The 27,551-nt window shown below is 42.9% G+C and overlaps 1 protein-coding gene across 1 annotated transcript in view; it reads left to right on the forward strand.

Annotated features, from left to right (window-relative positions):
- Positions 1-26,359, forward strand: part of CREB3L2 (cAMP responsive element binding protein 3 like 2) — a 79,130-nt gene extending 52,771 nt beyond the window's left edge. The window contains exons 3-12 of the mRNA XM_054167678.1: positions 8,890-9,056; positions 10,592-10,679; positions 12,473-12,654; positions 13,343-13,489; positions 14,388-14,446; positions 15,791-15,859; positions 22,765-22,864; positions 23,058-23,184; positions 23,833-24,058; positions 24,992-26,359. Of these exons, the coding sequence (XP_054023653.1) occupies positions 8,890-9,056; positions 10,592-10,679; positions 12,473-12,654; positions 13,343-13,489; positions 14,388-14,446; positions 15,791-15,859; positions 22,765-22,864; positions 23,058-23,184; positions 23,833-24,058; positions 24,992-25,067 (1,241 nt within the window). The 3' untranslated portion in view covers positions 25,068-26,359. The remainder of the gene's footprint in view (positions 1-8,889; positions 9,057-10,591; positions 10,680-12,472; positions 12,655-13,342; positions 13,490-14,387; positions 14,447-15,790; positions 15,860-22,764; positions 22,865-23,057; positions 23,185-23,832; positions 24,059-24,991) is intronic.
- Positions 26,360-27,551: the final 1,192 nt, after the last annotated feature.

Consider the following 27,551-nt stretch of genomic DNA (forward strand, 5'->3'; position numbering starts at 1 on the left):
ATCTTGTCTAAAGTAGGCACAAACCTTAAGACAGCAGCTGCCCTTGGTTTGGATGTGTGAGATCTGTAAGTGATACTGGAGTAAAAGTGCAATGGGAATACAAAGGCTGCAGCATCCTCTGGGATCAGCTCAAGTGATAGGGGGTGGTTTGCAGTGGGCATGTGTTTGGGTTTTGTGTGTATTTTTTAGTTCATGAGCCTGTCAGGGCTCAGAGAGTGAAAAGCCAACTAGTCATTTGTATAGTTTCTGTCCTCAAATTATGGCCAGGTGGCTGCTGGCGTTCCTTTCCCAGTCCCCTAAGGGCTCTGCTCTCGAGAGTAGTTTTGGTCCCCACCTGCCCCTCCTGTTCGTGCTTTCCTGCTCAGGAATGCTTTGAAGTTGCTGTTGGATTTGAAGCAGCTTGTCTTGGCTAAAGGTTTGACAGGCTGATTTCAGAAATGGTATGTTTCTATTTTATGCTTAGTTGTGCCAAAACTGATGCTAGCCTCAGAATACAAGCTGTATTATTACTGGATTTTTTACTGCTGAGGATATGTTTTATTGTAATGTGTTTGCAACCCCCAAATTTACCTTTTAAGCTTCAACTCCATGGTTTGAGAAAGAAAAAACCTAACCAGACAAGAACCCCAAAACAAACAAAAGCCTAAAGATCACTGTATGTGGCTCCCACTTCTCTAGGTCAAATAGCCATTTAATAATAAATCTAGCCCTCATCTCAGGCAACATTTTGTACAGGAACATACTTGCTTATGTATGGAGTACATTAGCTGTAATTGGTGCCATGTGCTGTTTCTGTATGAAGACACCTGTGGGCTTGAGGCTCAGGTGGTCTTCATACAGTGTATACATAAGTCATAATATATTTATTTTTTATAGTAGGCTATATTGGATCCAAGCTAGAGGAGGGTAGATTTAGATCAGATGTTAGGAAGAAGTTCTTTACCATAAAGCTGGTGAGACACTGGAACAGGTTGCCCACAGTGGTGGTGGAAGCCACATCCCTGGATGTTTTTAAAGCCAGGCTGAATGTAGCAACCTGATCTAGTGGAGGGTGTCCCTGCCCGTGGCAGGGGGGTTGGAACTAGATGATCCTTGAGGTCCCTTCCAGTCCTGACGATTCTGTGATGCTGCATATGCTAATTTTATTTCTTTTAATATAGGCTCTGCACTGAGGGATGCATTGCCCTGCTTCTGCCTCCAAATCCTGAATCTATGAAATGTGAACAATGAAAAGAAAATCTCCTCTGCCCTAACTTTTAAAGAAATGGAACTGGAACAAAAAAAATTCACTTGTGTTTTGAAAAGATGCTGTCAAAGCCATACTGATATTTTTTGCAGCTTTTTTCCTATGGGTTTTATTTTTTTTTTTCTTTTCATGTATTCAGGAAATGAGGAGAAAGATATTTGGTGCTGATAGCCTGTATTTGGTGATTTAGATGTGGAAGGGTAGCAGTCAGTCCTTATTAGCATCTGCAGTTTTTAAAGGATGAGAAAACTTGTGAACTTCTTATATGTCCAAGGTCTAAATCAGTAGATCACTGTGAATCAATCCTGTAAGTTCTGCTTGGGCAGCAGTGTGTCTTAATATCAGTTTTGGTTTAGAGATGGGCATTTTGGTGCTTACTTACTATTACTGTTAATAATTAACAACTTTATATGCAGCCAGACCTCTTTTAGCTTCTGGTTTCTCACATCCTTATGGCCTTTTTTTCCACCTGGAGTGAAGAGCCACCTGCTCTTGGAAACCTCTTTCCCCAGGTGTTTGTAGGCTGTGGTCAAGTTCCCTCTTGATTCTTGCTTGGATACAGCTTAAAAGAACTGCACTTCCTAGGTGTTTCCCTGTAAGGGGGATCTTCTGAGCATTCAGCTATTGCAGTTCCTTTCTAAACAAAGGGACAGTTGCATTTCCTTTTTAAAACTGTCAAGTATCCACAGGAGCTGATTTCCCAGGAAGAATTTCCCTAAAGATGCATATTAGGGAATATTCCTCCCAGTTCCAGTTCCACTGTTTCTGAAACCAGTGCTCTTACTCTCTCTGTAGTGTTGCACTGGGAATTCATGCTCTCTTAGTTATGCACTGTGAGCATCAACTCCTTTAAATGTGTGTTGAGGCCTGGTTGCTGCCATAGTACATATATGCCTTCCCAACATCTGTGGGGGATGTGGGGATTAAAATTCAGATGGGTGATAGAGAATGGTTTTATTTGAACACAGTGGTTCTGTGGATAATTTTCACATATATTTAAAAAAACATCTGTCATTGACTCATAGAATTAATTGTCAGGGTTGGAAGGGACCTCAAGGATCATCTAGTTACAATTCCCCCTGCCATGGGCAGGGACACCTCACACTAGATCACATTGCTCAGAGCCACATCCAGCCTGGCCTTAAACACCTCCAAGGATGAGGCTTCTATCACCTCCCTGGGCAACCTGTTCCAGTGTCTCACCACTCTCATGGTGAAGAACTTCTTCCTGACAGCCAATCTGAATCTACCCATGTCTATTTTTGTTCCATTCCCCCTAGTCCTATCATTGCCTGACACCCCAGAAAGTCCCTCACCAGCTTTCACCAGGCCCTATTAAGATACTGGAAGGCCACAATTAGGTCACCTCGGAGCCTTCTCTTCTCCAGACTGAAGAGCCCCAACTCTCTCAGTCTGTCCTAGTAGGAGAGGTGCTCCAGCCCTCTGCTCATCCTTGTGGCCCTTCTCTGGGCATGCTCCAGCACATCCACATCCTTCCTGTAATAGGGGCTCCAGAACTGGACACAGTACTTCAGGTGGTGTCTCACCAGCACGGAGGGAGAGAATCACATCCCTCAACCTGCTGGCTGTGCGTCTCTTGATGTAGCCCAGGATGTGATTTGCTTTCTGGGATGCAGGTGCACACTGGTGGCTCATGCTGAGCTTCTCATTCCCCAGCACCCCCATGTCCTTCTCTTCAGGGCTGCTCTCAGGCCAGTCACTGCCCAGCCTGTATAAGTGCTTGGGATTGCCCCGACCCAGATGCAGGACCTGGCATTTGGTGTTGCTGAACCTCATGAGGCTGGCATGGGCTCTCCTCTCCAGCCTGTCAAGGTCATTCTGGATGGATCCCTTCCCTCCAGCATGTCTGCTGCACCACACAGCTTGGTTTTGTCAGCAAACTTGCTGAGGGTGCACTCAATGCCACTGTTCATAGTTCAATAATATCAAGCTTTAAGGCTGCAAGTCAAAGCTGCCACCTTGGTCTGTGCCTCACTCCCATGTATATAAACAGTGATGCTATAAAAAACATTTTTTACATCTAAGTGAGAATAAAAAAATTAAGGACTGTATCCCAGCTGACAGCTACTCTTGGTTAAAGGCTTAGTTTGAAGGGAGGTTGAAGCAGACCCTGTAACCGTCTCCTGGCTGGTCTAATATGACCAGATGATTCTTATTGAAAACTGTCGAATTCTCCACAGGAAAGAGGGTACTGACCCTGACTGTTTAGGTATATAAGGGACAATGTGTCCTTGTTTCTGTCTAAGAAACTTTGATAGCGATACAAATAATCCGTGGGACTTAGATGCACTCTGTGACTGCTCAGAGGTGAGATGCCAGTATGACTGGTGATCCTTTGTTAGGAGAAAGGCTGCTTCTGCTGTGTGTTGTGATTACTATGTATTGCTGCCATTCATCTTTGCCCATTTATTTAATTTTCTCTTCCTGGCACTGTAAAAAGGACCCCAATGTTTGGTAGTCAAACAGTATCTCCTTTGTCAAGGCTGTTTCGAGGGCTTCGGTTTCATTATTTGTGGTGGGAGTGTGTGCACACGCTGGGAGGGGGAAATGCCATCTGGAAAATCTGTAAGAGAAACTGTTTGTCGATGAATGTGGGCTCTCACCTCACAGAGGGGAGGAGGGGTAGCAGCAGTGGCGTTGGAGTTCAGTATTTCAGGCATGATGAACAAGGCTTGTGTCTATCAGGAGGTGTTACATGAGCCCAGAGCTGGGCACCGGGGGAAGACAAGGAAGCAATTATTCCTCTAGAAAGGTCCAACCTGCCTTTGGGAGGCTAGAAAGGCTCAGACTGCAGAGCTGGGGGTGCTGAACTTCCCTGCAAGCAGCATGTGCAGCAGCATGCCCAGAGTCTCTACATCAGCAGAGGCCTTTGTGGTGGGGTCTTTCTGTGGATAGAGAGCGAGCAGCCATTTCCCCCACAAACAAATTGTGAGCCTCTTCCAAGAGGTATTTTTTCTTTGCGGTTACCTGGCTCCTGGTTTGCAACTGTATTTCTGTGTTACACAGCTAGTGGGCATCCTTGGATCCCGCTGCTAGCTGTATAGGAGCAGCATCTTCAGAAGCAGGGTGCAGGCAAGGACTGAATGCTTGTCCAGACTACAGCTTTTGTGAATGTGGGCCCTTGGTGCAAGCTTAAGCACCCCCACTTTTGATCTTTTCCACTTCTCTTAAGCTTCTCATCATATTATATAGAACAAGGAAAGAAGTAAAGTGTTGCAGTTCTTCACAGAAGTATGAGTATCCTAGAAAACTGCACAGGGTGTTGTTAAGAGACTATATTTAATTTCTTTTTTCAATATCTCTGTATAAATACAGGTATATTCCAAAGCATTTTTAAACAATCACATAAGCAGTATGTATTACTTCTGCCATGTACAAACACAACCCTTCTCGGTTGTGTGTTTTTCACGTACGCCTAAATCACACATACCAGTTATTGCTACAGCTCTGCTGCTTAGAGGAACACTGAAATCCATTTCTGTTGAAAGCTACCATCATGATGTAAGTGGTGTGGATCATAGACATAAGTTAACCTGGGCATGTTGTGCACCCAAAGCCAAGCACTTGCGCCTAACTCGGTCATCATAATGGGTTTTAAAGATCTCTTGCCTTCATAGAATCAATAAGGTTGGAAAAGACCTCGAAGATCATCAAGTCCAACCAGTCACCCAAGACCTCATGACTACTAAACCATGGCACCTTTCATTGTGTGAAAGGTTACATGGCCTTTTTCCTTTTGGGTGTAGTGATCTGGAGAAAGAAAAGTGAAAAGGGAAAGCCCACTTGTGTTATGTTGAGTAGATCCTTCCAAGCATTGCCCATCTGAGCTGCAGATGATGGAACCTAGGGTGGGATTAGGGCCTCTAAAATCAAGACCGGGGACAGAAGGAGTTTGCTTCTTGGACACTTTACTGTAGTTGCAGTGCTTATGCTTGCAGTACTGAGGGAATTATCTCCTGTTTTGAGCCTTTTCCCTTGCATTATCACTTAGACAGCATCTTATAACATGTTGCATGTCAGATCTGGGATCAAGCTGGACTTGTGATGAGCGAGAGCGTGGCTCAGTACGTTGAATGACCTTACATTGGACCTTTAGGTGGCTCCTGTCTATTTTTTTTTTTTAAGAGGGGAAGTTGCATGCTAAACAAGAGTCTTCAGGGAAGGTGGGACAGGCTTCATGACAGAAACAGCACACCAAATGTTTTCAAAGAAATGTCATTTTAATCTAGGGTTGCTGTGATGAATGGGTTTTTTGGACACCTGATTTCAAACTCTGACATTTCAACTTGCAGTAATGGTAGGTGCTTACAGCTGCACCTCAAGACTCAATGCTTACTGTATTTTGATAAAAGAAAACAACAGTGCCAAATCATCTGGAAAATGCCATCCCAGTTGTCTCCAGCTGGCCATTTAAAACTACTAGATAATTTTTGGCCTTTATCTCTCCATGGCTTGTTTGAATTTTCAGGACAGCTGTGGAAATTAATGCAGGTTGCTGAAGCATTTTCCTAGGAAGGAATTAAAGAGCTCTGTGGGAACAGAATTTGAATTATATTTGGTAAAGGAGCAACAAAGCTGTGCATGAGGCCATGAGAATAACAAAAGCATAGATAACAAAACATGGAATAACTCCTCAGTTACAGAAGCATTCTGCTTATTAAGGCACAGGTTCTGTGGAGAAATTGTTGGATCACGCTATTAAAACATCTGTATTTTTTAGGTGTGTGTCATGTGCAAAAGTAGACCAAATTAAACTTTCATAGGTGTTTCTTAATACCTGGGTGCTCTGCAACCTTAATGCTGAGTAAACATTTTATGTGGAGTTTAGCCCAGTGCTGGTGTGTTGCACGTAGAAGCATTGACTGGGATTTTGCTACAAGTAGTGTGTCAAAAGAAAGTAACAACATTGATGATGAGGATAGTGAATGAGTAACAGGAGCTTGAAAAAGAGGGGAGTGTCAAGGTGGGATTTGACTAGTGTGTTGCTCCATGCTTTCCTTTCACGGGGTTGTTCATCTGGAATGACAGCTGTTACCATGCATCATAAGAGGCAATGTCAAAGAAGTGTTAGATGCAGTTCTTCAAAGTTATCTCAGTGTTAAATGCAGCGTGTTGCTGTTGCTAAAAATCATTCTGAACCCTACAAACTGGTTGGACTGGCTTTAAAGCCTAGAATAACTCCAATCAGTTTGTGCAGATCTAAGTGGTGGTGGCAGGGATGTCAGGTTCATAAGCAAAGTCAGATTCTTGAGGAGTAAAATGGCCAGCTGAAGGTCAGCATATCTTCTTGTCTTACAGCAGCTGAATCCTCCTGATGAGTCTGGGGATTACAGGTGATAAACATCACAAAGTGCAGCCTTAGAGGGCATGCCCTGTTTTGCTGGCCACCCATGGCTGCATTTCTCTTCTACTCGCATGATGATGCAAGTCTCAGAAAATTCAGGGTTAATTACTTGCTTCACTGTTGGGTCTCATGTATATTTAGCTTTTCTTCCTAAAGGGAGCCTCAAGTAGATTACAGCTCTGTAATTGCACTGTGTAGTTCAACCCAGAGGTGTGAGACGCAGCAAGCAGAGACTGCACAAGGTAATGTGGTGGAGGTTTTGCAGAATTTATCCAAACAAGCATTTGAAAGTTGCATTTGCCAAGGGATTCTGGATTTCCAGGCAAAGATACCACTTTAAGTCTCTTATCCAAACGATCACACACACTAAACTAGAGGGAGTCCTGGGATCCACTAAATATTTCATTGCAGTCAGCAGGGAGGGAGCTGCGTTCTTGTGTTTGAGTTGAGAACCTCAGGGAGGGTTAAAAGAGAGCAGTGTTCACTCTCCTGAGTTAGTATTTTTACAGTGCCATTTCTATTTATATATTTCTGCATTTCCCAGAAAGCTTTGGAAGTCAGCTCTCCAGAAACTTAAATATGGTGTTTAGCCCTTGCTGTACTGTTACTTCTCTTGGCAGAGCTGAGCTCGCTGTTCTTCAGCTTCTGATTACAGGATACTTATTTTTCATTTTTAATTCCTTGGTGTGTCTTTACTTAAATTATCTCCTTCCTTGCCAGTGGCAGAGGTTAGGTCCTACCACAAAGTAATTACTAGCATTGGAGATGTACATGCTCCTCCCTTCTTCTAGTCACCCAGCTTCTGCCCAGTGCCTCTGTGCACTGTGTGTGGTCTTACTAGCACGGGCAGACAGCACAAAGGCTGTACCTGCTCTTGGTGTTGTGAGCTGTTTGCAGCTGAGCTCTGTTGACATTTCACCAGCCTGGTATGCTCAGATGTGTAAGGGTCTTGTGTCAGCCTTGCAAACTGCTGGTGGCAGAGCCACAGCAGCATGGCTGCCTCCCGTGGTGCTGATGTAGCATGCAGTTAATTCAAAGCTCTATTGCTGTTCACTAGCCATATGGTGTATTTGCTTGTGCTCTGCTTCAGTTCTGTTTATGCAGTAAATAGTCTGTATGAAGGCAGGAGAAAGCTTTGAAAGATTCATCTTGCGTATATTTGGCCTTGGATTCCAACTGCTTGATATAATGGACGTGCTTCTCACAGCTGCTGACGAGTCGTGGCAGAGGACTGTGCTGTATGCTGTTGGGATGCAGTGTGTGCTCCTGCAAGAGAAAAGAACCTCTATGACTGAACACTAGCAGTAGGGATGGCAATTTTTTGAAGGAAGAATTGCAACTGACATGTATTTTTTTTGATCTATTATTTTTAAGCAGAGTTGTTAATAGCCTTATGGAATAGTTTTAAAGGTTGAGTCCTTCCAAGTTCTTGATTGTCTATCATACCTTAGACCTGGGAGAGTGAGTCCCTTCTCATCAAGCCAAACAGTGGCTGCTTCATGAACAAAAATGGAGAGCTAGCAACTTATCACACCAACATTCCAGTTCTTGACAGTGCAACCTTTTAGCTTCATCCAGTGAAAAGCTGCATAACTTTCTCCTGATAAGAGAGCTTGCAGTAATTTGGGCGAGGGGACATGTAACAACACATGATGCTTTCTTCATAGCTGCCAGTCTGTGCTGTCCAATTCCAGAGACTCTGAGGAGGAAATTATCCTGATCACCATGACACTGGTGGTCCTGTGAAGTCATCAAAGCCTTTATTCTCTTTTATACTTACTAAATGAATCCTTAGGGGGGGGAAATTTTGAAGTTGAGAGTGTGAAAAATCCTTTGTTCTTAAAAGTATAATATCACTACTCCAGCTCTTTGCTGATTGCAAGCAGCAGAAGGAGCAGAGGTCTACAAGGATGAATAAAACTGAGTTAGCAGGCATTAGTGTGTGTAGGGCATGGCTCCCTGGCTGCTTTACCCAATGGCTTGTTCAGTCTTGTTCTGCTATGAGTTAGCAGCTTTCGGCAATGTACAGTGATTAGTGCTCTGTGTCTTTCCTCGCTGCTATTCTGTGTATCCTGGGGCTAGGATTAGATTACAGCCCTGAAATGGCAGGCTTGTCTGCACTGACTGAGAGCTGAATAGTAAGGGCAGAGTTTTGTTGATAGACAGAAATGCCTTCTGTGTTTGTTTCCCTTCTCTGGAGGAGGGATGACATTATTTTCATTTGTAGTCTTTCTGTCTCTGACCTAAACATGTGGTGTCCAATTTCCTTCCCTGGCAGGTGACCTGGAAAATGAGGAATGGTGTCTGGGTACAGAGCTGACTCCAGCAACAATAAAGACTGAGCCAGCGTTGTGTGAGACATCAGGCCTGGCCCCCTCAGTCAGTCTCACTGTCACGGCCATGTCGCTGGACGAGGAACAACCTGAGCTACAGCCAGATGCCCTGGTACTTGCAGGTTTTCTGCCCTACTCTCTGCACAATTAGCTACAGATTCTCCTAAGGCTGCATACCAATGCAGCCTCCTTGGTGCCAAAGCTTGTCAGTTCAGGGTGCACAGTGCAGTCTGCTTTAATGGTTTTTAATGTTTGCTGCTGTAAGAGCTTGAGTTTCAAAACGCTCAGGTGCATCTCACGTTGTAATGGCTGGGTGCACAGCCTTCTCTGCTCTGCTAGCCCCAAAGCCTGGGGCTTATGTGTTTTTAAAAAATATTTAAACAGCTTCTAATGAACCAGTCCCTCTTGAACTGACTGTTGAGCCTGTAACGAGCTAGGTGTCTTCTATAATAACTTGCTTTATTGCTGCTGTGCCTTCCCCTAATCATAGCAAGACTCCTTGTTTGAAAGGACTGGAGAGTTTCCCTGTTTGCCTGCTAAGTCACTTTTGCCAGGGCTGTGCAGGTTTGACATTTGAGTTGCTGCTGCTTCCACACCAACTTGCCTTGTAAAGGTCATTTTTGATACCTTTCTGACCACAGCTGGAGCAGCTAGTGGGCATTCTCAAGGGCTTAATTTGGCTGTGGTTGAATTAAGGAGAATGAACTGCAACAGTTGATGGCTCACTAGGGTCCCCTGTCAGTGGAGGAAGAAGCATGAGTGTTCTCAGTCCCCAGGGAGAGATGCCAATCCAGGTGAGCCTGGCCTGCAAAACAAGTGTTTCCACTTGGATGTGGATCAGAAATTCATGCAACAGAAATTTTGTGAGAAACTGGAAAGAACAAAACAAGTTTGCCATCATCTTCTAGTCTGATTGTGCTGTCCCCTGCACATAGTCCTGTTGTAGCTTGGGATACCATGATTTGCAGAGTATATTGAGACTAGCTGATGGCTCATTACCATTGTATGGATTAGTTACACAGGTTATTCAGAGTGCTTTTGGCTGCATTGAGCAGGCTGCTGTGCCAGACTGACTTTCTCAAGCTTGAGACTGTGATATACAGGCAAGCTCTGGACAACAGCTTAGCATCCTGGTGCCCCAGGCCTGGAAACAGGGCAAGCCAGATGTTTTCCAAACTTTTGTCAGCCATGACTGCCTCCTTTCCAGTGTTCTCCACACTATGAAATGAACTGGCACCTTGCTCTTGCTCCTAGATGACAATGGTTTTTGAACAGGCTGTCCCCCACTGGCAGCAGTGTTTCTGGTTCTGCTCAAACAGACTGTGCAGTCCGGCAAATCCTAGCGGCAGCTCTGTTGCTAAGAGAAGTAATTTGAGTGGGTTGCATGCTAGCTTTCAGTCTGAAATGTCATCTTTGAGGTGTAATCTTTTATTTAGCTAAATATAGTAGTAAGAAAAGCCATAGTGGGAGTAGTCAGAGCAGTATTCTCTGTAGCCTGGTTTAGCAAATTGTGTGAAGGAGTTAAAGCTTTGCCTGTAGCAGAGCAAGAGGACAAGGAACCTCTCCATTTATGGAGAAGAGAATTCATCCATGTATCCTTCTATTAAGACTTTTGGGGGTTTCATGCTGTTAACTTCTCTTTTCTAGATGAAACCACTGAACCAGAAAGTTCTTCCAGAGATTAAATTGGAGCCCCATGAAGTGGACCAGTTCCTGAATCTCTCGTCTAAGGAAGGTCTGTTAATTACCAGTACAAAATGCAGGGAGAGATGACCAGAATTTACAATCAATGTACTTTACACTGATTAAGTATTTGGCTTCCTCATTCACTGTGTTAATCTTTAGGCTGAAGCTGTTGCCTTCTAGGGATTCAGCTGAGGCTGCTGGAGAGTCAGCCTCTCTCTGACCCATTTATGTGGTGGTTTTTTCCTTCCTTTTTTTGTTTTGTTTGTTGTTTGTTTTTTTTTTCCCCTTGCTTATCACAAAGAAAATTATCTCTTTTTTTGTCTGTAGCATAATAATAATGGTGCAGTTGCTGAAGGGAGCCTGAATCCTTAAAGTACAGGATTATTTATGGCAGAAGAGTAGTCAGTTTGAGAGGACTTAAGTAAAGTATAGAAAACATGAAGAATGTAAGTGGAAATTTTAGTACTTTAACCTTTGACATAAAAGCAAAGATGTGAGTTTAGATGAAGTTAGAAGTTTGGTGCATCTGTTTGTAATATATCAGTTAAAGATCCCTTTGCACTACTCTGTAAATGAGGAACGAGGTGCCCTTAAACATCGTTTTGTGGCACATAATCTGCTAAACCCAGAAAAATTAGGAGGAGCCAAATCTATGGGCTGAAATTTGAGCAGATAACTGCATCTCAGTCAGGAACACTTGATACTCTGTAGGTAAGTAGCTCTGTTCTAGAGAGAGAAACAAGTGATGTAGTAGGTGGGAAAAAGGAGGCTATATCTCAGCCCAGGGCACAGATTTGATTGCACAGTTTGTGGATTAAGGACCTTGCTGGTTTTCAAGAGTATGTCTTCTGCTGGCAACTGCTAGTGTTAAGATGCTAGACAGAAAACTAGACAGAAAGAGCTCGTGTCTGTCTTTTTTTTCCCTGTTGTTACTATTTTTCTTCCTTCATCCCCCACCTCCTATTTGATCTTTCAGCTGAAATGTGCAAAGTATAACAGGAGTGGGAGGTGGCAAATTCAGCCCTGTATCTTCCTACTCTAAATTTTCATTGCCATAAATTTATGACTTAGTTACAGCAGTTTTGGACATCTGCTAAATTGTCCATGTAATATAAGTAGGTGAGACATTGCCCGGTTTCTCTTGATCCAGACCCATTCGGTCATAAGCAGCACTTTGCTTGCCAATTCTAGCACAGGTTCTTTTGGTTACAAGTACAGCAGAAGTTAGATTATGGTCCTGGATAATAAAGTGTGACAGAGGTTCCTGTGGTGGGTGCCTATCTCCTGCTTCATCAGTACATTAAAGCCTTTGCTGTCACTAGGTTGTCACGTCTTCCCAATTGTGCCAAACCACATCTGCAGAGGGTAGATTATATGAACAGGCAGCAGAGAAATAATATCTTGGATGTGATCCTTTCTCTTGAAAAATACTGGTGATTTGTTTAAACCACAGCAAAGTCAGGAAAGATTGTTGTTTTTGGAGTGAAAGTCCTCTGGTTCAGAGCCCCTCTGTTAATGTGCTTTCCCAGGGATGGGGGACTTCTGCTGGAGGGTTATACTGAAGCATCAAAGCATTTGGAAAAATAGCTGAAGTATAGGTAGAAATAACTGGAGCATATGTGCAGAGCCCTGTTTTGTCTGTTGAATTTAAAGATAGCTGCTGTGTTAAATTCCTCCCTTGGAGACCTGCATGATCTGAAAGTCTTCCAACTTGCCTCTTTTAGCTGATCCATTTTTTAGCAGGCAGTCTTAGTCTTGGAAGCTGGGTGGTGGTGGTGGCTCTAGTGGAAATTTAAATTAGCACCTCAAAGCCTTGTGTTCTGTGTCTCTCTTGGCATTTAGCAATGGATCCCCTGCATTTGCCTCCAACCCCTCCCAGCAGCCATGGCAGTGACTCTGAAGGAGGGCAGAGCCCAGTTAGATCACTCCCTCCTTCAAGCCCAATCCAGCTGCAAGCCACAGCTAAAGTGACATCTCGCACAGCTTCAGCGCTCTCCAATTCCCCTCTGCTGACTGCACCACATGTAAGTTGGGCTAGCTTTTTCCAGCATCCATACATCTGTTTCCCTTCTTATAGATTTTAAATTAAAAAAATGAATAAATTATTTATTTACTATTTTTGCTGTGGATTTGTGACTTTCTGTTGTTCTTCAGATGAATCTATCTCTGGTCAAATCTGCAAATCCAGTCATTTTTCTCACTAGTCCGTTCTGTTCCCACAGAGAACATTGTGTTCCTCTCTTCTGAGTTGAGACCAGGTTCAGCAGTGTTACTAGGTTTCTTGTGCCATGGATTATGTTTTGCATTAGGGCTCCGCCCTCGTGGGTTAACCTGTCCCTAGTAGAACTGCATCTGTCCTTTTGATTTGTGGGAACCAAGCAGTGCTCTTTAGGGAGGGATTTTCAGTGGTGCTTGTCACTTGCCTCCTTCCCCATTTGAGCCATGGGAAGTTTTACTGTTAGCCTCATTGTGTACAGAGGTGGGCTAAGAACAACTGTTTTAAGAGAATCCTGTCTCAAAGGTTCAGTCTCAGAATGGAAGCTGTCTAAAAGGTCTTCCCCTTCCACACATTCCCAGTTGCAAGGGGCTGCCTTTTTAGTAGGCAGAGTCCTTTCTGAAGTGGGAGAACAGCTGCCTCTATGCCCTGACACCCTCTTCTCTAGAGCTGTGGGCACTTACTATTATATTATTTTGTTTCTATGACACCTGCAGAAATTGCAGGGGACTGGCCCACTCATCCTGACAGAAGAGGAGAAGAGAACACTGATAGCAGAGGGGTACCCAATCCCTACCAAACTACCCTTGACAAAGGCAGAGGAGAAAGTGCTGAAGAAAATCCGCAGGAAAATCAAGAACAAGGTAAATGTTAATTAGCTTTGCTGGGTAATGCCTACTCCTCCATTTAAAAAAGGCTGCAACAATTCTGCAGTAATGGTCTGTGGTACTGTTGAATGCTGTGAGATATCTTTTAATAAAGTATTTGTCTTTATTCCTAAATGCATCCATCAAATGTCACTGTGACAGTATGCCCCTGTCATACTGAAGACAGAAATAGGATTCCCTCTTTAGACTTCTCTTCTTAAATCTGAACAAACTTAGCTTTCTCTGTTTTTTCCTTATATGTCATGTGCTCTGACACATTTATTATAGCAGTGGCCCTCCTCTGACTTGCTTCTGTACATCCAAAGTATTTGTTTCAGAGTCACAAACTACACACTGTACTCAACTGCGGTCTTGCAGGGGCTGAATTGAGGGTGAGAACCACTTCTCTCGACCTGCTAGCTAAAATCTTGTTAATATAGGCCTGGATCTGGTAGTTTCCTCTACTACAGGAGCAACTAACTGACTTAACATTTGACTTGTTGTTCAGCAGGACATACCAAGTCTTTTTCTACTAAGCTGCTTTCTAGCACATGCACGAGGTTTTCCTCTCCCAGGTGCAGGCCATTGTCCTGGGATCAACTTTTTAGTATTTGTCCTAGGATATCCTCTCCAGATGCATCTGATTTACTTTTTAAGGTTAGTTCTGTAAGAGCAAGGAATGATCTTTTTCCTGTGACTTGAGAGGAGCAGTCTTGCTTCAGGATGTGGAAACAAATCAAGTCGGTACTTTGCTTACCAGGAATAGGAATGAGAACAGCTTGGAGGCTTGAATTTAATGTCAGGGCTTTTTATCAGTTTATTATTTCATTCCTGATCCTTTTATTAATTTTTTATTCTATGCAAATATTTGGTGTTTTTCTTGCTTTTTCCTTAGATCTCTGCCCAGGAAAGTAGAAGAAAAAAGAAAGAGTACATGGACAGTCTGGAAAAAAAGTAAGGCCAGCCTCCTTCCTGTTTCAAGTGGGCCAATAGCACGAGTTGCTGGACTGGGAAGGGATCCAGCTGTTGATGCTGGGACTGTTAGTGCACATAGTGCCAGCTGCCATCTTGTGGTTAGGACTTAGAAAAGTCCCTTCTGCCTTCTGCTCCTAGGAGCGCTGGGGTGCTGCAGTCCTAACTGTGCCTGCCAGCAACGTGTTGCTAACATGCCGACAAAGACATTAAACCTGAAATAAAGCAAGCCCCATCTGCTGTTGCTCTTCCCCTCATGCAAGTCTGTTGCCCTGGTAGGTAGACAGTGTCCAGAGAAAGGTGGATTCGTATGAATATATTGTGTCTCCTAGGGCAGATGAAGACAGAAATAGGAAGTGGGTGAGTCAGGACTGCCAGGGAAAGAAAATAAGCAGGACTCTGGAAAACAGCATGTGACCCATCGACTTCATGAGTGGGAAGGAGCCAAACCCCCAGTTAGTGATTTATATGCCCTGCAATCTTTCAGCAGACAAGTATTCTAGTATTTCTGTTTTGCACTTCACCAAAGAGATCTGTAAAACCCCTTGCACTGGCTTTGGTGAATATCATTGATGCAATTCCCTTTTGTTTTTTTCAACTATTTACCTCTTTATGGATGAGTCTTGCTTTTTCTGAGTTGCTTTTTGTACATACCGATATCAAAGCTATTTCCATTTACCTTTTTCCTTCTTGAAGCTATTCTGACTGGTCAATATTTATCTTTCATTGAGTCCCACCTTTTTACTTGGGTCTCTTGGCATGTCATATGATAATCAGCTTTCATTTAGGAGGCTTCCAGGAGCTGTGTGGAAATGAGCACTCTCTTGGGAATTAATCTGGTTTATTAGGCTCTGTAAACTTGAAATTCCAGGATCTGATTTCAGAAGTACAGCGCTGCCAAGGTGCTTGATGCCACACCCTGGCAATGAAACACACACTTGGAGCACCTTTGCACAACATACTTGCTAACAATACATAAATACATTCTGTGACTTTTAGAGTATCTATTGCTTGGCCTGCTGCACGGAGAAAGTCTGTGTGGGGTCTCTGCTGTGTCTGTTTCAGGAGGCAAAAAGTAGTTACAGCCCATCCTGAATGAGCCACATCTGCTGGGCTGTAGTTGAGCACTCTAAGCAGGTGCCTCACAGTTACTAGTATCTTTTGCAATGTCTTTTACACCATGAAGTATGATTAAAGATTGTGACTAAAATTCATTGGTGTAACTTTTCATTAAATGCAGCAAGATCCTAGAGCTCTTTGTGAAAGCAAGTTTAATAAATGACTGATTTTTTTACAACCCTGTTTCTTTCTTTGTGCTGTCTCCAGGGTTGAGACTTGCTCAAATGAAAACAGTGAGCTACGTAAGAAGGTTGAAGTCCTGGAGAATACCAACAGGTACGGTATGAAGGAAATAAAACAAAACCATAGCATGACATTGCAGTGGAAGGTGAAAATCTGGAAGGTAAGAGAGTTGAAATGTGAAGGGTAGCTCAATCTCGTCTGGTTAATGTCAAAGAAAGATGAGGAAGGCCTGTTATCCTGACTGCAGTGTGAGGTAAAGCCTGGAGACTTTAATGTCAGGTCTTAAACTGTCTCACTAGCCTGAGATGTGCTTGAGAAACCTTTTAGCACTCTTCTTTCAGTTCTTCCACTGCCCAAGGAAACATCATTAGTGATACATAACAAGCAAAAAAACTACAGTCCAACTCTCCAAGTGGTCTTTATTTAGTGACAGACTGTCTTGAGAGGAGGCTTGGATGTGGAGTGTGACACTTCCAGAAATTACAGTACTGAAGCTTAAGAGTCATTATTAGTTCCTTCTGCACTACTAGATGTACTTGCATTTATTGTGGACCCTTGTAACCATGTCCCATTCCAGAATTTCCTTGCTTTGAAGAAGGAAAATAAACTTGTTACATCATTTCTGAAGAAAAAGGTGACTCAGAAGCAGCTTTGTCAAAGGACACATGGCAGAAAATGTTGAATAGATGAGCTTTTAATTGGATGTAAGCTAGGAGTGGGGTGTCAGTTGTGGCATAAGCTAGGTAATTTCTCAAATGAGAGCAAATTCCAATGGGCAGGTACTAGATAAGCACACTGTTAACCCCTTCTAGTATTTGTAGTGATGATTGAATATTGCTGTTGAAAAAGATAGTAGCACTGAAGTGTGGGAGGAGGCTGGGTTTTCAAGATAAGACCCACCATGGTGGAAAATGGCCCTAGAACTTGTCTGGCAGCCAGTGTATTGCTAACTGAGTGGCATGTGTTGTTTCTAAACTCCGGATCCAATCTCCAATTTCATGGAGCCAGACCCTGCAGCACTGTAATTTGCTGGAGAGTGTCTCCCACACACTGCTCATGCATAAAGACATCTGCTGCTTGTTTGAAGAGAGCCAAGCCATTTCTGTGCCTGTTGTATTTTCCTCCAGGGTTTTACATAAAAGAACCCCGAGTTGTTCTTTAGATGTGGAGAAGGATTTTCTCTCCCAGGATCGGTCCCAAAAGGTGCTGGAGTCAACTGCTCTAAGGAAATGTGCAGCTGTGGGTGAACCATTAGGGGCAACATGCAATCAAGCCCAGAGCTGTTCTCTCCAGCTGAATTTGGCCACATGTTTCCATGTTGTTGTGGATTCAGTCAAAAGAGTATCTTTTTAGACAGGATCCTTTTAGACAGGACCTTTAGCATCTTTGCTATTTGATGACCTTAATTCTCTCATGCTAAATGCTCTGAAAATATTCAGCTAAGTGATATTATCTCCAAATCCTTTATACTTAGGGCATTTGGGATGAGTTTTCTTTCCTTCACAACAGCATCAACATTGATTTGTAATCTCCTGCAGAGAAGCAGATGTTCCTGACCCTCTGCACAGAAATCCTTTAATTCATGGTGATGCTGTTTTGCCTGTTTAGATACAAACTGTATCTAAAATCTGTTAAGGATTCAAATTGAAGTACTGAGAAATTTGTAAAAGTGCCTTCATTCATCAAGTCTGAATTGAGTAACATACCACTTTATGTTTGGACCTTAAGTCCAAAGAGCCAGTTTTCTTATTTCAGGTATAATTATGCAACTCTCTTGCTGAAAGAATGGTTCCAGGCCCTTGTTTAGTGTACACTATCTACTTCCTAGAGTGAATTGAAAATGTCTGGTTTCCTCATTTGCTCAGAGCCTTGGTTTAGCATCCAGAAACTGTTCATATGTTTCAGAACTTGTCTTCACAGCATCCTATATCTGACACTTTCATCTCCTATGTACAGCCAGGAGTCAAAGTTCAAAGCAGTGATGGTCAGAATTACGCAGTATCACTTTATTCTCGGATGCCCCATTTTATATGGTTAGGGCTTCATTTCCTAGAGTACCTAGCACACAGTCACAAACACATGTATCTTATTCAAAAGGCCCAAACTGGAGCCCAAGGTTCTTTTATTTGTATTCCATACAGTGAAAAATGAAGACATTTTTGAATGCATCACCTAAAAGTAGATCTGCAAACATTACAGATGCTCTTTTATGAACAAGTGGAAGAAAGATAAGAAGACAGTAAGAGCTGTGGAATGTTCATACGTTCAAGTGTAGATGAAGACAAAGTTGGAGTTTTGCCTTGTAAAAAAATTGGCTTTTGCTGCTTGCCTAGAAGTTCATGCACATGTGTGTGCTGTCAGTCAGTCTCATATTTTTGTAGTCTGGCTGGAGTTGATAGGGACTGGAGGGCAATTTCCAAAATGTACAACTGTTGAACAGCAGTTTCCTTTCAGTATGTGCAATTAGTATTTAGAGCATGTTGCTCCGTATATAGAACATGTTTGCACAGATAGATACCTAAGACTTCAGGGAAGCCCTGCTTGCATTTCAAAATCTGGCTCCAAACCATGGAAACACTAGAATTTCTTCTGGTAAAAATGTTCCTACATTACTCTGAGAAAGAAGGAAAAAATTAGAAGAATCTTGCCCGAGAGCCTACCTTGGCCTGACATTCTGGATCTGAAAAGTCATAATGGGCTGCCCATGGAGGTGGTGGAGTTACCATCCCTGGAGGTGTTCAAGAGGGGAGTGGACGTGGCACTTGGTGCCATGGTCTAGTCATGAGGTCTGTGGTGACAGGTTGGACTCAATGATCCTTGAGGTCTCTTCCAACCTTAGTGATACTGTGATAACGTAAAAGGTGCAAGCGTGGTCAAAAAATTTGTCTCCAGAAGCTTCTTCCTGGACATTTATCCATCTTAAAAGGCAAGGCAGGAGGCTGGGGATCAAGATGCAGAGGAGTTCTTAATTCTCATTACTCTGAGTGGGTGACTGCAGCAGTTTTGCCATCGTTAGTATTAGAACACTAGCATATGTTTCCTCTCTTAATTTATGCAACTCAGTCTCTTAAAAGAAACCCATCCAAATTCCTTTCTAGGCAGTTTTCTCAAAACCAAGGCAGCACATTATTACTTGCATATCTGTTCTGTCTGGTAGCCACAAGCAGGCAGGGTTCTCATTGGTTTCAATAGCATCTGGATGTGTGAGGCACTGCAGTCTTTGAAAGCAAAGCGAGTGAGAAGAAGTTGGCATCAGGAGTTGAAGTAACTTCTGCCTTTCACTGAGAAGGCCTCATCCACTCATAGTTTGGCACTGGGACCAAAGGTAGAAACTGCCAGTGATCTGAGAGGTTAAATACAGTCTCTGACATCAGCATTGTCTAGATGGGAGACACTGCTAGTTGAGCTATTGAAACATTTGGTACTGTGTATAACATACCAGAAGTACCTCTACTTTGCAGTTTTGTTGAGTCTGTATTTATAAATATAGTGATCACTTTTTCTGGAGAAGTGATAGACAAAGGTTCCAGTTAGCATATGGTTGAGAATGTCACAAATGGACAATACATAGAAATAGCTGTTAGTGCTGCACACATGAAAAAATGATCTCCACTCTGACAGGCACCTAAAAGGCCATTTGGATGTTCATTCCATTTCTCATTCATCCACTCAAGATATTGTTGCAGGCTAACCCAACAAGAGTTTATCAGCATCAAGGCTGCCAGACCACCATGGCAGCCTTGGAGTGGCTCCTTGTTTTCATTGCAGCAGAACAGTGGGTTTTGTGCTGGATTTTTCCTTTGTAATTCAAATGAAGAAAAAAAACTGTGGATTTTCTTTTTTTCTCCTTTGGGGTAGTTCGGTATTACAGTGAAAGCCTTGCACTGGGATTTCCTCCTCTTCCTACAGATTACACAGGCAGAGAAGGAATCTGTGTGTAGAGCTGGAAGAGAGAATGGTTTTTTTTCTCTCTCTTTATCGAAGTTTGGTTTTGTTCCTCACAGAGTAGATAAATTCTCTGGAAAATCTTGATCAAAATAAACAGTGTTTGGTGTCCCCTGGAAAGTGTCTTTTGTTTTGTTTAAATCAATGTTGCATTTTAAACATGAACATTGAACTGAGGAAGCCTCCCAGGTGGCTAGGTCCTGGAGTGAATAATTTTTTCTCCTTAATCAAAGTGTCACTGGAAGCAAAGGGGAAGCCTTGACTTGTTCTTTACTTTGGTAGTGAAGGCAGCTTTTCTGAGGATGACTATGTGAATGCACACGAAAGCAAGACATCACAGGCAGAGTGAATTTGCTGGCAGCATGGGGAAGGGAGAGCAGGAGTCTTCAGTCACTTTACAGCTTTCTTATGAGGTGCTTCCCATGGCAGCAAAAAGCGTGAAAGCTCGTTCACACTTCCTACAGAGGTGACCCTCTAATTGAATATCACTGGGAAATGTGTCAGACACAGTGAAAATAATCCCTGTGAGTGCAAATCCTTTTATGCACACTGCCTTGGGATTGCATTTTCTCTTGTTAGGGTTTAGCCATAGGCAGTGTGTTTCACTAAAAACATTTGTGGCCTTCCTGCTGCTATTTGGAGGGAGCATCTTAGTTCAACCTATGTCTCTGTTCTCCAGAGCAGAGTGCTGCTCCTTTTCCTTCTCTTAGTCCAGGTAATCCTTACAGCTATCCAATAACAACGAAGGCAGCTTTTGCATGTGAAAGAAGATCTTTTGACCTCAGAATCCAGTCTTCCACCATTCCAGATTGAAACAGAGAATAAAAGCATCAAGGAGTGCCCCCTTTTGGTGAAGGCAGGGTAAACTGGTGTCATCTTTGAACAAACTTGTTTCTTGCTCATGCCATGGCTCTTGCTCTCAGTTTGAAAATGCACCTGTAGCCTGTCAGTTGCCAACACTGAGTCCTTGTCTGTTGAGACATCAGTATCTGTACTCAAATAGATAAGTGACTTGAAAGAGAAAGACTTTTTATGTGAAGATAGTGGGTAAATAAGATGGGGAATAAATCTTCCTCTCTGTATAGAAGTCTTCAGAATACCTGCCTAACTACACCTTCCAAAAAGAGAGTGTTTTGGAATCAGTTCCCTGGGCCCACTCTGCCCAGCATGTATTTTAAATTGGACACAAAAAGGCAGAGGTGAGCAAAATGAAGAGATCTGCCTCTTACCTGTTGATTTCCTCACCACCCATTAGCTGTTTTCTCTCTGACAGCTCCACAAAAAGTGGCAAGACTGGTCAGCTGGGGGAGGAGGAGAAGGGCTTCTTCCTCCTTGCTCTGCAGAGATGTTCTGTGTCAAGCCCAGTGACTCAGGCCTGAAACAGGGGAAAGATTTAGTCTTCTATAATAGCACAGATATTATAGGGTTAAAAAGACATTGCTGTATAACACAGCTGGTTGCATATGGTGAAAATACTGCATCCAGCATGTTCTCTGCTGAAAATGTACCATGTATGCAAGTTTTTGTGTAACCTATGCTATGTAGTAGATGTCAGGAGGAACTGGGGAGAGATACAGAGGGGAGCAGGGAATTAGGATGGTTTCATTTATGTGGTGGACAGTGTTTTCATCTCTTACTTTGCCTATGATATCTCTGGAGAATAAAGGACTGAATTAGATGAATTCACTTTCTTTTTTAAACTCTTGAGCTGCAGAATAAACCATGCTCTCAAGAGCATGCAAGATATCCTTCCTTAATAAGTTGAGAAGGATCTGCTGGCCCAAATAAATCTGTGCTATGAGAATGCCTTGTGCTCATTTCAGAATGCATTCCTGAAGTCCTTGAATTCATTAAACCCTAATTAGCAGTGAGCATTGATGATTAAAAAAATCTATAATAATAGGCAGACCTGTGTATATTGAGCTGTGAAGGCACCTCTGGGTCTGTCCTACAATTAGCTTTTAGCCAGTTTGATCTTAAAATAATCCTTCTATTTTCTCTGACATCCTGACCTTGCCTCTTGCTTTAGCATTTGACGTCACAGCCTCCAAAGCTATTTCCTGGAGTTTTGTGGCCGTTATCCTCTGCAATAGGATTGTGAGACTTACAGGAGAAGTGTAAAGTTGGAAACAAACAGCAAATTTGACATCTTGGTACAAAATTATGCTCTCTTTTTGTTGAGGACAGCCTTAATGAAAACAAAATGGAAACTACTGTGAAGCTTTGAAAATACTGTATTCAGCATACTTTGAGATGATTTTCCATTTAAATGACTAATGTCCTGTCTGATGTAACTGATGATACAGCCAGAAAGAGGAATAATACCCTTCTAGTCTAGGACTGTCAACTCAAACCACAAGAGAATTGCTGTTGTGGGTGGGAACTCAGACAGACACAGAGCAGCCACTTAAAGCATCTGTGATTTTTGACAACTCCTGGAAGATTTTGCAGTAAAGTGCTTTCTTTAATAAATTAATTAGAGAAATGGAATCTGTGCCTGACTTTAAGGCCTTCTCTTTGAAAGTAGTCCAGCATATGGTCCCAGCCCCTGTACATCAGGCTTTCAGAAAAAGGAGGTGGCTGGGTAGCTCTACCACCAGTTAGAGCAGTTACAAGCTTGCCTCTGCTCCTTCTCAAGTAATGCTGAGACTCCTGCTATGTTCGTGACAGTGAATCAGGTTGTATGTGCATCCAGTCACTTGCATGTAGAGCACTTTCAGTTGTTTGTACACTTACCAGAATCACTTCTTGTAGAAAAACTGAAAACACAATTTTTCTTTGTGAGCTTTCTTGAAAAGTGCTTAAGGACATGAAAAGTGTTTAGGGACATGAGTGAGGGAAAGGCATAGCTCTTTTTGAAAGTTCCAATGTTAATACATGCAAAAACTTTGTAAAATTCAAAATATTCTTTGCTATTAACTTCACGGAGAGAACTATCTGTGCCTTTTCATAAATGCTGTATTATTGCCAGGTGTAGAATTTGAAGCAAAAAGCTATTTGACCAGCAAGTAGATCAGCGTGTGTGATGCTTGTCTGTTGTCTTTGCTTTCCAGAACACTTCTGCAGCAGTTGCAGAGACTCCAAGCCATGGTTGCTGGGAGGGTGTCCCGTTCATGTAAGGCAGCTAGCACACAGACAGGGACCTGTCTTATGGTGAGTGTCCCTAAAACTGGGAATTGTAGGGAAATGAGAATCTCTTTCCACTGCTCAAAGGCACATCCCTTGTCCTTCAAAGCCCCTCTCTTGCAAATTCTCAGCTTGGAAAACTTGTTGATTCTCAGTGTTAATGTGTGCATGTGGGCCAAGAGTTATTGCACTTACCCCTTCTGCATCATCTTTTTGGCAGATGGTGGTGCTGTGCTTTGCAGTAGTTTTTGGCAGCTTCTCTCAAACCTATGGGCCATATCCTTCAGCTACAAAGATGGTGTTGCCCAGGCAACATTCCTCGCCAGAGTCCTACACAGACTCCATTGGTAAGTGACAACTGCCCCAGTCTTGCTCCCATCTTGGTTGTACTTCAGCACTTGTTTTCCACTCCCATCCTTAGCCATCTCCTAAAGCACCTCTTGCTTTTGGGCCATTCCTTGATACACATTTGTCTTTCAAAGGATGGCTTGGCAAGCAGTTCTGATGGCAGAAGACTTCACAGACATGGGCAAAGCCTTTCCCCATTAGTGTGTTCAGAACTTCTGTTTAAAGCAGATTTTTTTACTGTTTGTGAAACTAAAGCTTGTGGTCTGTAAAAGGCAGAAGGATTTCTACTTGGCAGTAAATGATCATACTGTTAGAAACACAGAACTAATATCAGCTTGTGCATCCCTTGCCAGCATGGGGAAAGCATCCAAGGACTGGGTGGAAAGTGTTATATACCTGCAATGAACCAGATGCCTTCAGTGTGTATTGTCAAAGGGATTGTTTCATTTGGGTCTTGTTCTGTGAGTAATTCAGAGCTGGACCATTGCTGTGATATGTTTCCTCAGGTATCAGATTAGCAATTAATCACTATGAAAAGGCTTTTGCAGCTTTATTTCTGCTCTGGTAGTTTCCATTTCCTGAAATAACCAGGACTGTTCTGTGAGATGCCTGTTTCTCATCTCTTTGCCCTCTCTCTTTGTGTGCAGTGAGGTCAAGGAGTCTGCTAATATATGAAGAGCCTCACCAACTAGAGGAGTCGTCAAGCCCGATCTCCTTTGCAGATCGCAATGACAGGCAAGCAGACTCCTCAAAATACACAGCACTCTCCCTGGAAGCCATGCCTGGGACACAGCAGGATGATATCATGCAGTTCACAATAGCCAATGAGACGATGCTAGAGAAATCAGTGTTGCTGGGCCTGCAGCAGCACAGGTGAGTGCATGGTGGGCTGCTTGTCATATGGGTGTTCAGTGTCACTGTCATTTGTGTCTGGAGGCCAGCAGTAACTCTATGGGCTCATCTATGGTATTCATGCAACACATAAATTACGAGTTTGGTGGCTCTCTGGAGAGCTTGTAGGTAAAGTTATTGTTATTCTGGAGAAGTGACTGCAACAATATTGCAGTAGTATGGCTACCGAGCTCAGTGGTTCTGCCAGAAACCTAACCCCTGTAAGCCCTTTAGTTGTGCCTATCCACTTTAAGCACTTACTTCTGTGTCTCCTAAAGGAATTAGCTTTTGCCAGTTGAGTGGATGTATAAGGCTGTGACTCACTGGGATTTGTATGAGGTTAGGGTGTGAAGAGCTAGAGCTTCTCACAGCACTGATCATACCAGTGCATTAGTGTGAAAAGTTTGCAAGACTCAGTCTTAAGAGACAGACCTGTAAAGTTATCTGAACTACTTAACACAGAGCTCCTTCACAATGTTGACTTATTTATTGGCCAGGATAATGTGTGGTTTGGGAGCCTCTGCAAAGAGAAAGGTTAACTGGTTTAAATGTGCGTCTAGAGTTTTCTTTCCACTTTGTACTTTTTGTTGTCCTGCCACTATTCTGTTGGCCCCAGCCTTATCTCTGCTAAAAAGCAGTAGAAAGTACAGCAAAGAGTGGAGAGAGGGATTTGTTTTGGTAGCATGCTCTTCTGAGGGCTAGGATGAGCCATGTCACCTCAGGCATGCCTTCTGAGTTCAGTTATACCTAGAGCCAAAGAGATGACCAGTTCAGTGTGTTGCTGTACTTAACTGACAGGCACCTGGTAAATGCTGAGCACCTTTTCAGCGTTAGGCAGTTCACACAGAATGTGTGTCTTTTAAAATGACTGTTAGCATTAACCTTTGTTGTTTTGGTTTTTTTTGTTCCCTGCAGAGTCAACTCCGAGCTAGAAGGAAATGAAACACTGAAGATAATTGAAATAGATAGAAGAGTCAATGCCACCTCTTAAAAATAAAAAAGCCTGTTATTTTGACTACCCTCTTTCCCACATATTTTCAACCAAAGTCCCCTTGGCTTGTCATCCCCGGTGAACCAAAGCACAAAAGAGAGGGAGTACAACTTCTTCATTGACTAGTGAGGCTGTGACTGCAGCTGGGATCTCTTGTCTTTGTAACTCCCTTCCTCACTTCACACACAGTCGTTGTCTTTGCTTTTGTTCCTCTCCTGGCTGTAATACTGTAAGGGCAGGATTGAATTATAATGGCAGATGATGCCAGCAGTGTGCCGGTGACTGGTGGGTGGGTGTGTGCCTGCAGCCACACATCCTAATCTGAGCACAAAGACATTCTGTAAAAGAGTGAAATACCAAAACTGATGGGAGCATGTGGGTGACAGGCTTCCTGGGAGAAGGTAACTGAAAGAAAGAGGAGATGCAGTGTGATTGTGCCCGTAATTTAGACACAGCTCCGTGCCTGCTGTTCAACAGCACTTGAACCTTTTGTGGGGACTGAGAAGCATGAAGCCCTCTACTGAAGGGACAAGAAAGGACCCTGATACTGCTGAGTTAGCAGCACAGGCACAAGAGGAGTGAGCAATGATGCTGCTGAGTTGTTCTCCCCTAGCTCTTTCTCTTCTCCCTTCCAGCCTTTTTATGCTCCCACCCTCGTGGAATTCAAGCAAAGATCAGTTGCTGTCATGTCACACTTCGTGTGGGAAAATTACAGTAGTTTAACTAAATCTGTTTAGAAAGCAGGTTTTGTTAAATTTATGCAATGCTTTGGATGGATGTCTTGTAGTCTGCTTAGGGCTAATTTGTTTAGCTGAAATCAGTTCCTTCCCAACAAACTAAATCAGTGTAAGGCTCAAACCAGAAGTGCCTCTTGAGAGGACCATATGGATTTAATTTATTGGCTTCCAGATGCATTGATAGAATTTCTCATGCAGACCTGGTCTCAGATTGTTTTATGTTTTATTTTCCTTGACATCTTCCTGTTACTGTTGTAAATAGTATTTATTAGCTTTGCAAAATTTTATTCAGCCAGTCACAATGAAGAGAACTGAGCTTCCCTAACCCTGCAAATGGTCTGGACAGACTCTGAAATCAGACACACATGTATCACCAAATACCCACTTCCTCCCCAAGACTTGAATTGCCCTGAAATAAAGCCATGTGTCTTACCTTTTCCTTACCTCCTTTTCCAGAGATGTGTTATTAGACCAACTGCTTAGCTGAGAAGATAAGGGATATAGGTAGCCCCAGCTAGGCACAGTTCAGGCCTGGAGGTGGTAGATACTGCATTAAATGTAACAGCCTCTGACATGAGGGACTGGTAGGTGGGAAACAAGGCAAAAGAGGGACAAGACTGGCACATAGGGAGCTGAAGTGACTGACCCAAGTTCAGTGGAAAAGCCAAGATCAGGTCTGATCCTGGTCCAGTACTCTTCTCTGTGCTTTGTTTCCTCTCTGTCCTGTGTAGCTGTTGCTTTTAAGGCACTCCCTTTCAGTGCCCTGGACATGTCTTTGCAGGAGCTGTGCTTGCAGTTTGCCCTTGCAGTGGCACAATTGAACGTACTCCAGGATTTGAGCAAGGCTTTATCTGGTCACCACAGAATGGCATTCATACTCCATTGAGGATGGAGCTAATGTGAAAACCCAAATTCAGCAGGCTAGTATAGCTGCTTTACCAGAAGTAGATTTAAGAAAATAATAAAGAATTTGGAAGCTCTTTTTAACTTTTTTTCCTAATGATAAATAAGGGGGGAACTAACTTAGCCTTACAAGTAGTTTTTTTTACCATGTACAGTAGATATTTCCTGCAAGTATTCTATTTTGTAAAATATTGGATTTGTATTTTATTGCAGGGGCTGCCACACCAGCTCCTTTCTTCTTGTTCTTTCCCATTAGACTTTCTTCCTTCAGCATCCTATCCACCACCCTCAGGCCTGACTCAAAACTCAGTGAAATGAATGGCAAGAATCGGATGAATTACAGGGGGCTGTGGATCAGTCCCTACTGTGCCATTTTAAGAAGGTGTTTCACATGTGCCTGACTCCATGAGTTAGTAATGAGTTTTGGTGTACAGACATGCTTTCTAGGTAATGCTCTTTTCCTCTACTCAAGTGCCTTTTTATTATTTAGTCTTTGGTGGCAATGAGAGGAGAGATGTTGTGTAGTCTATTCTGTGAGTGTTCCCTTCTTCTTAGCATGGATCGGCCTCTTTCTCTTCACAGTGATCCTGCTGAGTCCTCTGAATCATTCCAGTATCTGTATGAGTTTATGATGATGATGATGATTTTTTTATATTTAATGCTTCACATGATGGACACTGGTGGCTGCTGCAAGGGATGGCTGCATTGCTTAGCCACATGAGGTCAGCAAAGTGACAAGAGAAAGATGGGACTGACCTCTCCATTACCATATGGCTGGTCACTGTAATTGGGAAAGGTCACATTTCTCAAAATTCCTTAAATGGTCTTGTTTATTAAAGCAGCT

This window comes from Dryobates pubescens, chromosome 15 (assembly GCF_014839835.1).
Source record: "Dryobates pubescens isolate bDryPub1 chromosome 15, bDryPub1.pri, whole genome shotgun sequence".
NCBI classification, from domain to species: domain Eukaryota; kingdom Metazoa; phylum Chordata; class Aves; order Piciformes; family Picidae; genus Dryobates; species Dryobates pubescens.